This window comes from Manis pentadactyla, chromosome 4 (assembly GCF_030020395.1).
Source record: "Manis pentadactyla isolate mManPen7 chromosome 4, mManPen7.hap1, whole genome shotgun sequence".
Taxonomy (NCBI): domain Eukaryota; kingdom Metazoa; phylum Chordata; class Mammalia; order Pholidota; family Manidae; genus Manis; species Manis pentadactyla.
Genome location: NC_080022.1, coordinates 38,257,843 through 38,272,427, shown reverse-complemented (window position 1 = coordinate 38,272,427; position 14,585 = coordinate 38,257,843). Strand labels below are relative to the sequence as shown.

The 14,585-nt window shown below is 39.1% G+C and overlaps 1 protein-coding gene across 4 annotated transcripts in view; it reads left to right on the top strand.

The window, feature by feature from the left end:
* Positions 1-10,356: 10,356 nt before the first annotated feature.
* The window catches only part of SPATA6 (spermatogenesis associated 6), a 161,064-nt gene continuing 156,835 nt past the window's right edge, over positions 10,357-14,585 (top strand). The window contains exon 1 of one of the 4 annotated variants that reach the window (XM_057500190.1): positions 10,357-10,639. In XM_057500190.1, the coding sequence (XP_057356173.1) occupies positions 10,589-10,639 (51 nt within the window). In that variant the 5' untranslated portion in view covers positions 10,357-10,588. The remainder of the gene's footprint in view (positions 10,640-14,585) is intronic. The other 3 variants (XM_036893140.2, XM_057500191.1, XM_036893139.2) reach the window with 3 other exon arrangements.

Sequence of the window (14,585 nt, the reverse complement as noted above, 5' to 3'; positions counted from 1 at the left end):
TTGATCAATAAATATGAGAGATGCCCTCACAAAAAAAAAAAAAAAAAAAAAAGAGGACAGACTTCCAATGGTAAAATAAATAAGTAACCGGGATGTAATGTATAGCATAAGGAATATAGTCAAGATATTGTAACAGCTTGGTAGGGTGATAGCTGGAACCTAGAATTATGTATATAAATGTTCTACCACTGTGTTGTACACTTGAAACTAATGTAATGTAATACTGTGTGTCAACTACCCTTCAATAAAAAATAATTATTAAAAAAAAAAAAAAAAAAGGAAGTACAGCTCATGCTGATATTCTGAGTTCAGAAAATGAGTGTTCTTAAAATGAAAATGTTCAGTGGATTTCAGATGGACTATTTTTACTGGTTGTAGTCGGTTGGTAGGGCCACCATAACAAAGTGCCACAGAAATTAATTTTCTCATGGTTCTAGAGGCTGGAAGTCTGGGATCTAGGTGTCAGCAGGGTTGCTTTCTTCTGAGGCCTCTCTCCTTAGCTTGTAAATGGCCAACCTCTGCCTTTGCTTGGTCATCCTTCTCTGTGTATCTGTGTCCTCTTCTTCTAAGGACATTGTTGGATTAGGACCTGCCCCAATAATCTCATTTAGCCTTGAAAACCCCTTTAAAGACCCATCTCCCTCAGCTCACACTGTAACATCACCCTTTCCTGACGCTAACTCCTCCTGGGTCCCTTGTGATTACTTCAGGGCCACCTGTATAAACCCAGGTAATCTCCCCAACTCAACATCATTAACTTGGTCTACAAAGTCCTTTGTGCCATAGAAAGTAACGTTCACAGGTTCTGAGAATTAGGATGTAGACATTTTAGGAGGCCATCATTCCATTTACCAAAAGTACTCAGTGTCCCAGATGCTTACGGCATGTTAGTTGTGGACAAAAATAAATGATACCTATGTCAGAATCTCCACCTTCCCCCAACAACTACAAATATATCAAATCATTCTGAGAATCAACTTAACTATGTAACTCCAAAGCTACAAGAGGACCCTTCTCCATTAAAAATTCCTCCCTCGGCTGGATGTAGCTTTCAGCCAGTGCAATGCTACTAAGCCCTCTGTGGAACCTTGTGCACATGCCCAGGTCCTTAGCTTTCCTGAAATGGAGACAGTAGAGTCACCTCTCAAGAGGTTATCTGCCAGGCTGGAAGTAATGCTCAGTCCCAGCAGACCTAGTTTGTAACTAGGGCTTAGAACTTTCGTACTGTGGCCTCCCACTCTCCCATCTTGTTGTTGAAAACAAGCTGGTGTGTTACATGCCCATTTTCCCTAAGGATGTTATATGAGAAATTGTGATTCCTTATTAGCTTATTACTTTCTAAACTCAATCAAAGGAATTACAATCTAATTATTGTTGACTAAACTAGCATATATACATAGGGAGAAAAGATTAATAAAACAGAACACTCTTCTGAGTATGTATCATTCTAATTGTATAACACATTTTGAGCCCAAACACATTTTTCCAATCAGTATAATTCATACTGTTCTATAAAAGAAAATTCTTTCTACAGAGTAATTCCTCCTTTATCTTTTCATTCCAAACTATATCAGAAATTTGAAAAGTCTAGTTGCTCTTAAACCTTCCATACCATTCTCAGTGATAAATGAGCCCATAGTCTAATGTTAGAAGTTTAGAAATAGTTCGCCTTTCAAATATATCAAATCATTCTGAAAATCAACCTAAGTGACAGAGATATGCTATCAGAAACAAATTTCTATTCAAATGCAAGATCACAGTGGCATATTATATATAACATCTATTCTATTATTGTCATCATGATTAGTTGGTTGTATTGTATCTTAAACTAATTGGTGTTTGTTACTGATAATATTAAAATAATAAATAGTGTGAGGCAGCATTTTATAATAGAAAAAAAGCAACATTGGAGTACTGCAGACAGGTTCAAATTCCTGCTGTACCAGGTACATCTGTGTGAGAATGGCTAACTTAGTCTGAGTACATTTCCTCATTTGTTAAATGGGGATACAAATAACTTGTAGAGATATGTGAGTAAATAATTGTGTATATCAAGTACTTTGTACCATGCCAGATATATAAACTGTCACTGAATTGTTACTATGGCAATTATTATTGTTACTAGTCTTTTGATTAATGAAGACACTGCCTTTGTTGGAAATCAATTCCTTTATGTAAATTAACATGAATGAAAGACAATGGAGGTCTTTAAAAATGCCTTTGACCTGACCATTGGCCAGGGAGTCTGCATTACCATCCTCAACTTCATAAATGCAAAGTAGACTGTATAAAAGAAAAAAAAAAAGCCCTAATTTATTCCCTCAAAGTATTCATCAAATGAGGTAGGATTTCTGGGAAAGATTAAGAGCTTACATTTTTTATTGGACTTGTTTCCCATAAAATTTCATAGAGGATAAAAGGAGGTGAAGTGCAGAGGCAGTACTATTTCTGTTTTATCTGCTACTTGAGATTATAAATCTTCCTAAGATATCATTAATTACAGAGATGCCATTCATAATGCTGCTATTCAGGCCTATTAGAATTTTCAACCCAAACTCTAGGCCTGGGGCTTAGAAATTGGCAGCTGAATTTTTGTGTGAGGCTGAAACTTGAAGGCTATGATAGAGAGAACACTTTCAAACTAGTTGCTACAGACTGAATGCTTGTTTACCGCCCACCCCCCAACCCCCGCCTAATTCATATGTTGAAATCCTAAACCCCCTCGTGGTGATATTGTGGGTGGGGCCTTTGAGAGGTAATTAGGTCATGAGGGTGGAGCTTTCATGAATGGGTTTGGTGCTATTGCAAAAGAGACCCCAGAGAACTCTCTCACCCTCTTCACCATGGGAGGATACAATGAGGAAATAGCTATTTACAACCTGGAGGAGGGCTCTCACTGGAACCCAAGTGTGCTGGCAGCCTGATCTTGTCTTCCAGTCTTTAGAAATGTGGAAAAAAATTCCTACTATCTATAAGCCAACCAGTCTGTGGTGTTCTGTTATAGCAGCCTGGATTAAGACAGGAGCTGTGTGCAGGGAGCCCAGAAACCTATGAGGGTTTTCTCCAAAAGTTCAAGGCTGAGGGATGAGCTTTACATGCATAAGGTGAGAACACCTGAGGCTTGCTAGGTAGTAGCTGCTACAGGGTCAGGAGCAGAACAGAGATACTTGAGCTCAACATGTGTTGGGGGACACTGGAGTTCTGACCTTTCCATTGCAGAAAGATCTTTTTAAACACTTTGGTAATACTCCTGGCAACCAGCTGATAAATCAGAAAGGCTGCACTTTAGTAGAAAGGATGATGCTCTATAGCAAGGTCTACACTAGATTTGCCTTAACAAAATCTATAACAAAACCCATAGGAGAGACAGAGTTTGGAAGTTGAGTTCTACCAAGTTAAAGGGGCTTTAAAAACATCTTAGGCTTTCAACATATTTGCACTAACAAAATATATTACTAAATCTGCACAAGTTTAAGGTTACTATCCCATAATTAAACTGCCTACTAAAACAAGAAACAGCACTCTTCAGAGGAAGATAATAGAAATCCAACGTTTTACAATGTGTCATTAAAAATAACCAGTATTCAATACAAAAACTGCTGGACACACAAAGAAACAGGAAAATGCAATCTATAGTCATGAACAGTTAGTAGAAACAGAGTTTTGCATGGCTCAGATGTTGGATATAGCACACATAGACTTGAAAGCAGCTATTGTAAACATTAAAAAAAAATGTAACAAAAATCCTTTGTCAGCACTGAAATTTCCCCAGTTGTCTCAGAAACACTTTATATTAGATTATGTCTCTTTAGTTTCTTTTATTTCTTTTTTTGGTTTTTTTACTTTTTAAAAAATTTTGGTATCATTAATATACAATTACATGAGCAACATTGTGGTTACTAGCTTCCCCCCATTATCAAGTCCACACCACATACCCCATTACAGTCACTGTACATCAGTGTATTAAGATGCTAGAGAGTCACTACTTGTCTTCTCTATGCTATACTGCCTTCCACATGCCTTCCCCACATTATGTGTGCTTATCGTAATGTCCCTTATTTCCCATATTCCTTCCTTCCCACTCATCCTCCCTAGTCCCTTTCCTTTGGTAACTGTTAGTCCATTCTTGGGTTCTGTGAGTCTGCTGCTGTTCTGTTCCTTCAGTTTTTTCTTTGTTCTTGTACTCCATGTATGAGTGAAATCATTTGGTACTTGTCTTTCTCCACCTGGCTTATTTCACTGAGCATAATACCCTCTAGCTCCATCCATGTTGTTGCAAATGGTAGGATTTGTTTTCTTCTCATGGCTAAATAATATTCCATTGTGCATATGTACCACCTCTTCTTTATCCATTCATCTACTGATGGACACTTAGGTTGTTTCCATTTCTTGGCTCTTGTAAATAGTGCTTCAATAAACATAGGGGTACATATGTCTTTTTAAAACTGGGCTCCTGCATTCTTAGGGTAAATTCCTAGGAGTGGGATTTCTGGGTCAAATGGTATTTCTATTTTTAGTTTTTTGAGAAACCTCCATACTACTTTCCACAATGGTTGAACTAGTTTACATTCCCACCAGCAGTGTAGGAGGGTTCCCCTTTCTACACATCCTTGCCAACATTTGTTGTTGTTTGTCTTTTGGATGGTGGCCATCCTAACTGATGTGAGGTGCTATCTCATTGTGATTTTAATTTGCATTCTCTGATGAGTAGTGATGTGGAGCATCTTTTCATGTGTCTATTGGCCATCTGAATTTCTTCTTTGGAGAAGTGTCTGTTCAGATCCTGTGCCCATTTTTTAATTGGATTATTTGCTTTTTGTTTGTTGAGGTGTGTGAGCTCTTTATATATTTTGGATGTCAACCCCTTATCAGATATGTCATTTATGAATATAGTCTCCCATACAGCAGGATGCCTTTTTGTTTTATTGATGGTGTCCTTTGCTGTACAGAGCTCTTTAGTCTCATTTAATAGATAGGGTCTCCCCTTCTTGTTGTTTTTCCTTTGCAATTTATTTGTTGAAGAAATCATATTGTCTTTCTTGTGCTGCCTGCATTCCTATGGCTTTGTTTAACAAGTTATTTCCTCCGAATATTGTATTTCTTGTACACTGGTGATAGATTCGGATGCTTGATCAGATTTATAAGCTTGACTTTTTTTTGGCATAAAAGGTGGGGCTGTGTGTTCTTAATTGCATCACCTCAACTTTTATTCTTTTTGGTGCTTGTGATAGCCATAATAATGGTCCTTTGAAAATGTCCATATCTTAATCCCTGGAATCTGTGAATGTGTTATCTTACACGGCAAAGGGAGAATTAAGGTTGCAGATGAAATTAAGGTTGCTAATTGGCTGACCTTAAAAAAAGGTGATTATCTGGGCAGGCTCACTGTAATCACAAGTATCCTTGGAAGGGGAAGAGGGAGGTAGAAGAGTAGGTCAGAGTGATGCAGTGTGAGGAAGAGTTGCCTTGCCATTGCTGGCTTTGAAGGCAGAGGACTATGAGTCAAGGAATGCTAGTGACCTCTGGAAGCTGGAAAGGCAAGGAAACAGGTCCCATAGAGCCTCTAGAAAGGAACGCATCTGACTCCTTAATTTTATCCCAGAAAAACCTGTATTAGACTCTTATGGATCTACTGAACTATAAGATATTAAATTTGTGTTGTTTTAAGCCTCCAAGCTTGTGGGAATTTGCTATGGCGGCAATAGAAACCCAATTCAGCGCCTACCATCTCTATGAGAAAAATATCAACGATAACAATGGAACAAATAGAGAACTATTCCAATTAGTAAGAGTTGAACAGATTTATCAGATCAACCTATAAATAAACTATTCTCAATAGTATAAAAAATTATAATTAAACACTTAGGAATTAAGTAAAGACTTTATGCAGAAAACTTGAAAACTTTAGTAAAGGACATAGATGATCTAATATAATGGAGAAATATTTCATGTTCTTGCATGGGATGATGCAGTATTCCAAAAATATAGGTTTGCCAAAGGAGCCTGTAAGTTTAATGTATCACAGTAAAAATTCCAGTTGGACTGTTTGAGGAACTTGATAAACTTACTCTAAAATAAAAAGAAGTCATAAAAAGATCATAAATAGCTAAACCAATTCATAAATAAAAAAAGAAGCTTGCCAAACAGGATATTAAGAAATCATAGTAATAAAGCATTGTGATACTTTTGCACGAACAAAGATAACAGAACAGAAAGCTTGATGACAGAAATTTAGGTAGTTAATGTATGATGCAGGTGGTCCCACAAATCAGTGAAGGGAAAGATAGAATATTTAGCAGATATTCTTGGGAAATGTAGCTAAGTCTGCATAGGAAAAAAAATTAAAAACGATCCTGTATCCCATTGAACATCTGAACAAAGATTGAGTCTTGGTGGACTGAACATCAAAATGTACAAGGTAAAATTATGAAGTTGAAAGAAGGAAATACAGAAAATATTTCTGTCACCTGGAATGGAGAAAACTTCTTAAAACATAAGAAACACAAACACAAAATATAGGCAAAAATGACTAATTGATTTACATCAGTGTTAGGTATTTCTACTAACAGAAGTACACCCTGGGCAAAGTTTACCACAGATGAAAAAGAGAGAAGATATTTGTAATGTCTAAAACTGACAAGAGATTGATAACTAGAGTATACAAGAACTCCTGTAAGAAAGACAAAAAATTGGGCAAAGAATATGTGCAATTTATTAGAAAGAAAGAAGAAAGTCTTAAAAACATATGAACATATGCTCAGACTGATCAGTAATCTGAGAAATTCAATATGATATGGTACTTTCCATCTATTATCCTGGAGAAAACAAAACAGCTTGATAATGCCAAAGCAGGGAAGAATGTGGGGTATAGTAATCTTCAAGCATTGGTGGTAGGCATGTAGACTGGTGTGGCATTCCAGACAGCAACTTGGGATCTGGTCATACTCTGACTTAATTTCTCTTTCATTCATCACACACTATATGGAAAATTAAAAGACTCAAGCACAAACTGGGAAAGATATTTGCACATACATATAATAGACAAAGAATTCGTATCTAGAACATATGAAGAACTCCTTTAACTGGTGAGATGGAAAGAGAAAGAAATCTAATAGGAAAATGGTCAAGAGAACTACTAGGCAGTTCACAGAGAGAAAATGGAAAGATTAATAAAACCATATAAAGGTGTTCACATTCAGTAATAGTAAGAGATGCAAAATAAATCCACAATGAGTTACTCAGACTACACCTACCCAAATATACAAAAATTAAAAATCCAGACAATACCAAATATTGATGAGGCTGTAGAAAAATAAGAACTCTTATACTCTCCCAGCAGGAACTGGGAGTAGGGACAACTACTTTGGAAAATGGTGTGGCATTATCTATACAAGTCCCACACGTGCAAATGCTAATACCCAGTCGATCCACTCCTACTCTAGCACATGTACACCAGGAGACACTGGAACACTAGTTCAAAACAACATTGTTAATAATAGCTAAAAATGAAAACAGTGCAAGTGTCCATCAATAGGTGAAAGAGTAAATAAATGAATATATACAGTACTCATATATTGGAGCACCATTCAACAATGGAAACATTATTGTGTGACTCCCACAACATACTAGAGAAGCAAGTCATAGAAAAATAGAAATAATATTGATTTCATTATATAACATCAGTAACAGAAAAAATTAATATCTTGTTTAGAAATGCATACATGAATAGTAAAATTATTTCAAAAAGCAAGGGAATTGTTTTTTGTTTCTGTTTTTAGGTTGCTTGTCACAGTGGTCCCTAAGAACAGTGCTTTGAGAAAAGGGAGGAGGCTGAGTTGTTCCTTGAGTTAAAGAGATTTGGGAAGGATTTAGACAAAGCCCGTATCTGGGTCAGAGTTGGGTAAACCTAACCATCAAAGAGTAATGAATGCCAGGTGGGAGAGGAAGATGTGGGGACCTCATAGGGCCAACCTCATCTCCTCCACAGTTCTGCCTAGGGCAGCTGGGCAGGGCAGAGGTCAGTCCATGCCAAGAAAAGTCCCTTTGACTTAGTGTGTACACAGAGTCTGGCTTTCTTATTGGGAACAGATATTCAGAGACCAAGGACACCAAGCTGATAGTGGAAATAAACTTCCATCAGAATCTGTGAAGATGAGAGTTTATCTAGTCAACAAATGTCCCCTGACCATAGGAAGGAAAATAACCACAGCTGTTTTTTAATTTTTTAATATTGAGCTACATACAATAAAATGCACACAAATCTTAGTATACAACTTGATGAATTTTGACATGTCTATACACCCATGTTACCATCACCCAGCTCAAGATAGCAAACATTCTCAATAAATTTCCCCCCCCCTTCACCTATTTCACTCATCTCCCAACCCCTCTCCTCCATGGTGACCATGTTTGTTCTCTGTGACTATTAGTCTGTTTCAGTTTTGTTTATCTGTTTTGTTTTTTAGAGTCCACATGTAAGTGAAATTATATGGTATTTGTCTTTCTTTGACTTATTTCATTTAGCATAATATCCTCTAGGTCCATCATGTTGCAAATGGCAAGATTTCATTCTTTTTTATGGTTGTGTGATATTCCAATGTATATATGTAACATATCTTTATCCACTCATCTATCAATAGACATTTAGGTTATTTACATATTCTGGGTATTGCAATTAATGGTGCAAAATCTATAGGAGAGCATTTATTTTTTTGGATTAGTGATTTCGTGATTTTTGGGTAAATTCCCAGAAGTGGAATTGCTGGATCATAGGGTATTTCTATTTTTAGTTTTTTGAGAAACCTCCATACTGCTTTCTATGGTGGCTTCACCAATTTGCAATTCCATCAGCAGTGTATGAGGGTTCCTTTTGCTCCACATCCTTGTCAACATTTGTTTTTTTTTCTTGTCTTGCTGGTATTAGCCATTCTGACTGGTGTGAGGTGATATCTATATGGTTTTGATTTGAATTTCCCTGATGATTAGTGATGTGGAGCATCTATACGTCTTCTTTGGAAAAATGTCTATTCAGGTCCTTTGCCCATTTTTTAATCTGATTGTGTTTTTGGTGTTGAGTAATATGAGTTCTTTATACATTTTGGATGTTAGACCTTTATAAGACGTATCATTTGCAAATACAGTCTCCCATACAGTAGGCTGTCTTTTTGTTTTCTTGATGGTTTCCTTTGCTGTGCAGAAGATTTTTAGTTTGATGTAGTCCCATAGTCCCACTTCTTTATTTTTGCTTTTGTTTCCCTTGCCTGGGGACATGTATCTAGAAAAAAAATTATTAATGCTGATGTTCAAGAGTGCACTGCCTATGTTTTCTTCTAGGAGCTTTGTGGTTTCAGATTTAGGTCTTTAAGCCATTTTGAGTTTATTTTTGGGTATGGTGTAAGACAATGACCCACTTTAGTTCATGTAGCTCTCCAGTTTTACCAGCACCATTTATTGAGGAGACTGTCTTTAGAAAAGCAAGGGAATCATTGTAACAAAGTCAAGGAAGTGGTTACTTCCAGGGCAAGAGAGGCAATGCGATGGTGGGTGCATTTCCAAGGTAATGTTCTGCTAGTAACATTCTGCTTCTTAACACGGGTGTTAGTTGCATAGATATTTGTTTTATTGTTATTGTTTAAGATGAACATGTTTTATACATTCTGTATGTATAATATATTTCACACTAGAAATGATTTTTCAAGTGACTGGAGTGAGAATCACTTGGATTCTTCTCATCTTTGATGGTCTATGGCCCAGGCCCTTCCTGACTGGGTTTATGGTTGGCCCTTCATTGGCAGTTCAATTTAAGCAATGTGTTGTTGAGATGCATACACAGTGAATTAGACAGGAAATCTTGCAGTGAGAGGGAGGTACAGGGACACAGAGAGTAGTATCACAGAGTAGGAAACTAAGTCCTTTAGGAAGAGCAGTGATGATTTTATTTAAGCTGCCATTCTAAGTAAGGCAACTGGGGTTTTACTTTAATCCAGTCCTAGTTGCCTTTACTTGGGCAAGTCTCTTCTCCAATCCTGTTTTCTCTTGCTGGCTTTTTAAACTGCATCAAATAGAGAACTAATAATAATAATATTTTTTAGTTGGGGAAACTGAGGCCACAGTAGGACGCAATTAGCCCAGGGTGCCATTGCCACGTTGGAATTCTGGGATCCTGAGTCCAAATAACTGACCTGTGCACTGTCTCTTTATACAAACTGCTGTTTTCTCCTTTGTCTGGCTTTGGTACCATAGTTTGACGTCACAGAACTGCCCGGCCAGCCCCCGCCCTTTAGGAAGATCCGCCCCCGCGTTCGCCTGGCCCCGCCCCCAGCCTCGCCGTCGCGCGGAGGCTCTAGCGCGCCCCGCTGCGCCTCTCTTCCGGCCCCGCCCCTCCGGGCTGCCATGACAACGAGTCAGCTCCCCGCGCACAGCTGCTGTTCGGGCGGGTCCCAGGCTGGACCGCGGGCCCCGGCCTGGGGACTACAACTGCCACCTCCACCGCCGCCGCCACCTCATCTCCTCCCTGTTCCCGCTCCGCGTCCACTCGCTTCACTCGGGCCGGCGGCCGGGGTCTTACCCGGCGTCCCACCCCGCGCGGATGCCTAAGGTGAAGGCGCTGCAGTGCGCCCTGGCGCTGGAGATCCGCTCTGTGAGTATCGGTCGCGGCCCCCAGCCCCAGCCGCCTGGATGTCAGTGAGTCCCCAGAATTTACTCGGGGACACCTCTTGCGTTCACTTTCCAGAACTTTTGAGTCACTTCAAAACGTCCTTCACGCTCCGAGTCACCCCTAGGGAGCCTTGACCCACGTCACCTCCGTCCTCTCCTGCCTCGCAATCGTGGCCGCCCACTCCAGCTGCTCGGAGGTCTGATCCCACCTCTTCTCTCCTCCCGTCATCCGACTAACAGTTTAGGTTACTCCAGATCGCTTCCAAACCACTTTAGAATCCCGCCTCCCCATTCCCCACCCCTAACATTCCAGTGGATAGAGCGGTGCGGGCTTCTCCTCAAATACCTCTCTTCTCTGCTCCTGGTCTCTTGAGAGTGTTAGTGGCCCCGCTTCTCCGCAGTCTCGGGGTGGGGTGTATTTCCTTCCAGATCAGGAGGACTTTCAAACTTCCAAGCTTCTGATTAGTGAAGGGGCCTTTGCGTTCAGTCTTCAGGGTAGAATCTTCACACCGCACACCAGAATTGTGTCTTCATTGCACAAAGCACCTTGCCATCGCCGCCCAGAGCCAACGCCTGAGAACTCATTTCGGGACCCTCCAGTCCCCAAACCCTCCTGGTTGTTGAGAGGGATCCCTTATCCTTCCTTTCACTCCAAGAAAGGCACCAACTTTTAGAGAGAAATTACTCATTCTCTATAAACTTGTTGGAGAGGACCTGCAGTCCCACTCACTCTCCAGACTTGCTCTAGAGAATCCCGTCCCCCAATCGGCTGACTGCCTCCCCTGTGTCGTTCCTCAAATGAAGACCTCGCCTTGCTGAGAAAATTCCATCCCTCTTAATAATCCCAGAAGACCCTTCCAACTGTTTTTGAATCCTTCCCCTTCATTCTTTACAGAACCTCTAATTCTCCTCTTCAGATGAAAGCTCCAGCTTGTCTCTTCTTGAGGAATTCCCCAAAGAGCCTTTTCTTAGCCCCATTTTAGAGCTGCAAGCAGTTTGGAACCAAAATTCCTCATTCAGTTCCTTTTCTCTTTTCACCTAAGCCGTCTTATCTCAACTCTTTGACGTGCTAGCAAGACTGGGGGCGTGTGTGTGTACTTAAATATCCAGCACCACTCCTCTGGATGCTGCACCAAGAAGCCTTCCCCACTTCCTTCCTGCACGGCCAGCAGGCAAGACTTCTCTCTCTACTTCGCCCACTCTGTCGCAGGCCCGCTTGCCTGGCTGTCCTTCCTCAGTGTTAAAGCCCAGGAAACCTCCGGCGAAGTTACAAGACTATTAAAAGAAGGGGAAGGTGGAGTAGCGCAGTGTGTGAGGCAGGGTAGGCGAAGGAGAATATTCTGGCACTTTCAGTATCTTTAAGGCTGCAGAGATTTTTCTCTTTGCTGTCAGAAACAGTACAGCCCTAGTTTCATCCTACAGCTGCCAAAGTTTGTCAATTTCTTTATAAAGTGCTTTCTTTAGTAAAAGAATACCGGAAGCGTCCTAAACCGCTTGGTCTGTGATCAATTGGCAAAACTCCTCAGAGCCTCCTCAGCGGACTTTGTTATTGGTTGTTTCTTCCTTGCTGCTAACCAATGGGGTTTACCAGCCCCAGTGAGTGCCGCTGCCTGACAGACTGGCCGCTGCTTCCTTTCCTTCGCCAATACAGACCTTCTAAGAGGAAGTTGCTTTTCGTAACTGATGACTGCCTGAAGATATCGGGGGAATACATTTTATTTCACAACCCTTTCTCCTCAGTATTGTATTGCAGAAATTGAATGACTGTATAATGCAACTTGGTTTTTCATCAAGGCTTAAGAAATTATGCAGATGGAAACATTCCTATGTAATTTTTTTAAACATTTGGATCAGAGTATTAACAATTCTAATAAACTTAGATATCATTGGATTTAATTCCTTTCTGTAGGTGAGAAAATCAAGGCTTAACATGGCTAATTATTTGTCTAGGGTTGCTTGACTATTTAGGATCTGCAACAAGATTATAAGTTTTCTGAGGAGTACAAAGTCTGTTTAATTGGCTCTGATACTAAGGAGTAAAAAAGACCACCAGCAACCAAACAAGTTACGCAAGCTTGATTAATTTGGCTTTGATTGAAAGGAGGAATTATATGACCATAGATATTTTAAACATATTTTTATTTCTAGGTTTTTCTTTTCAATTGAATTTTTTTATGTTGACGTGGTGTAAAAGTCAAAACTATATAAAATAATTCACTCAGAGTGGTCTCACTTCCAGCCCTGTCTCCTCACATCTGTTTCCCACCTCTACTTGTCTACTATAGGTAACAATTTTCACTGGTTTCTGACTTTTCTAGTATTTCCTTTTGTAATATAACCAAATTAGATGCACACACTTGGCATATGTAGTATATTCCCCTCACATGTATTTTTTTCTTTGCTCCTTTTCTTATACAATAAGTAGCATATTATATAAACTATTCAAAACTTTGCTTTTTCTCCATGTATCCTGGAGATAACTCTATAAAAGTTGGTGTCTTCTTTTCCCTCCACTTTTTATTGACGTTTTCTAAACACAGACTAGTTGGAGGAATAGTACAGTGAATGACTCTGTCCCAGGACCTGTATACTACAGTTAATTTGATTTGATTTCTCTGTACATATATATATGTATAAAATAAGTGGGTTTTTTTTCTGAAAATCTGAAAATAAATTGTTGGTACTATGAAGCTTGACTCCTAAATACTTCAGCAAAGAAACATCTTCTATAAATAAGGACATTGTTCTACATAACCACAATATTATTATCAGACCTAAATAATTACTGATAATTTAATAAAATCTAGCCCATATTCTAGTTTTCCCCATTGTCCCCAAAATGACTTGTATAGTTAACTTTTCAAACCAGGATCCAATCAAGGTTTTCCTGTTGCATTTGGTTGTTAGGTCTTTTTAATCCATTTTAATATAGAGCAGTTCTACTTTTTCATCCTCACAATGTTCCCCTGACCCAGCCAATGGATTTAGATAAATTGATATACACTTATAACCATCACAGGATCAAGATTTAGGGCACTTCTGTCACCCCAGGAAATTCCCTTGTGCCCCTCTCAAGCCCCATGCAGAGGAACTAATTATTCTGAATTCTGTTACTACAGATTAGTTGGCAGTACTTGCATTTCAACTTAAGTGGAGCCGTGGAGCATGTAATACTTTGTGTTTGACTTCTTATGCTCAGCATATTTATGAGATTCATCCATAAATGTTAGTAGTGCACGTTGTTCCTTTATATTGTGGAGTAGTATTCTATTGTATGTGTATACCACATGTCTGCCCATTCTTGTTATTGATGAGCATTTTTGGGTTGTTACCAGGGTGTGGTTGTCATGGATTGTGAGCATTTATTCTTGTAAAAATCTTTTTGAGCACATTACCTTTTGAAGAGACCAGACTCAGGTATAGAATATCCCATGTTGTGTTATTATCTGAATTTTTTTCCTTTGTGGTGACATTTAATTTGTTCCCAGTTCCTATAAACTGGGATGGGATGTTTTATCTCTACTTGCTTGTTGAAAGTGTAGCACTCCATTCTCCTCTCACCCTACCCTCTCCATATTTAGTACTGCAGTCTTTATATTGGTGTTAATCTCATGTGTTTAACTGTTGTAATGTGAGAGCAAAACATAGGAAACATGAAAGGTTTTGGTGTATAACACAACATTTTGTGTTACTCAGCAGAGCTATATAACTTGAGAGAAAATTGCTGGGAAGAAAGTGTGAATTTTCTCAATGAATCTTTGGAGAATGTTATGGTATGCTAAGTAACCTACAGAGCAGCATAAGAATATTTCCCATAATTTATACTTCTATTTGAAACATCCGTGATATGAGAAAGTATTTTTGCTGTTTCTTCTCTCTACCTTCTTTTTATTATTCAGTAGTTCAATTTTAATGAGATTTGAGAAAAT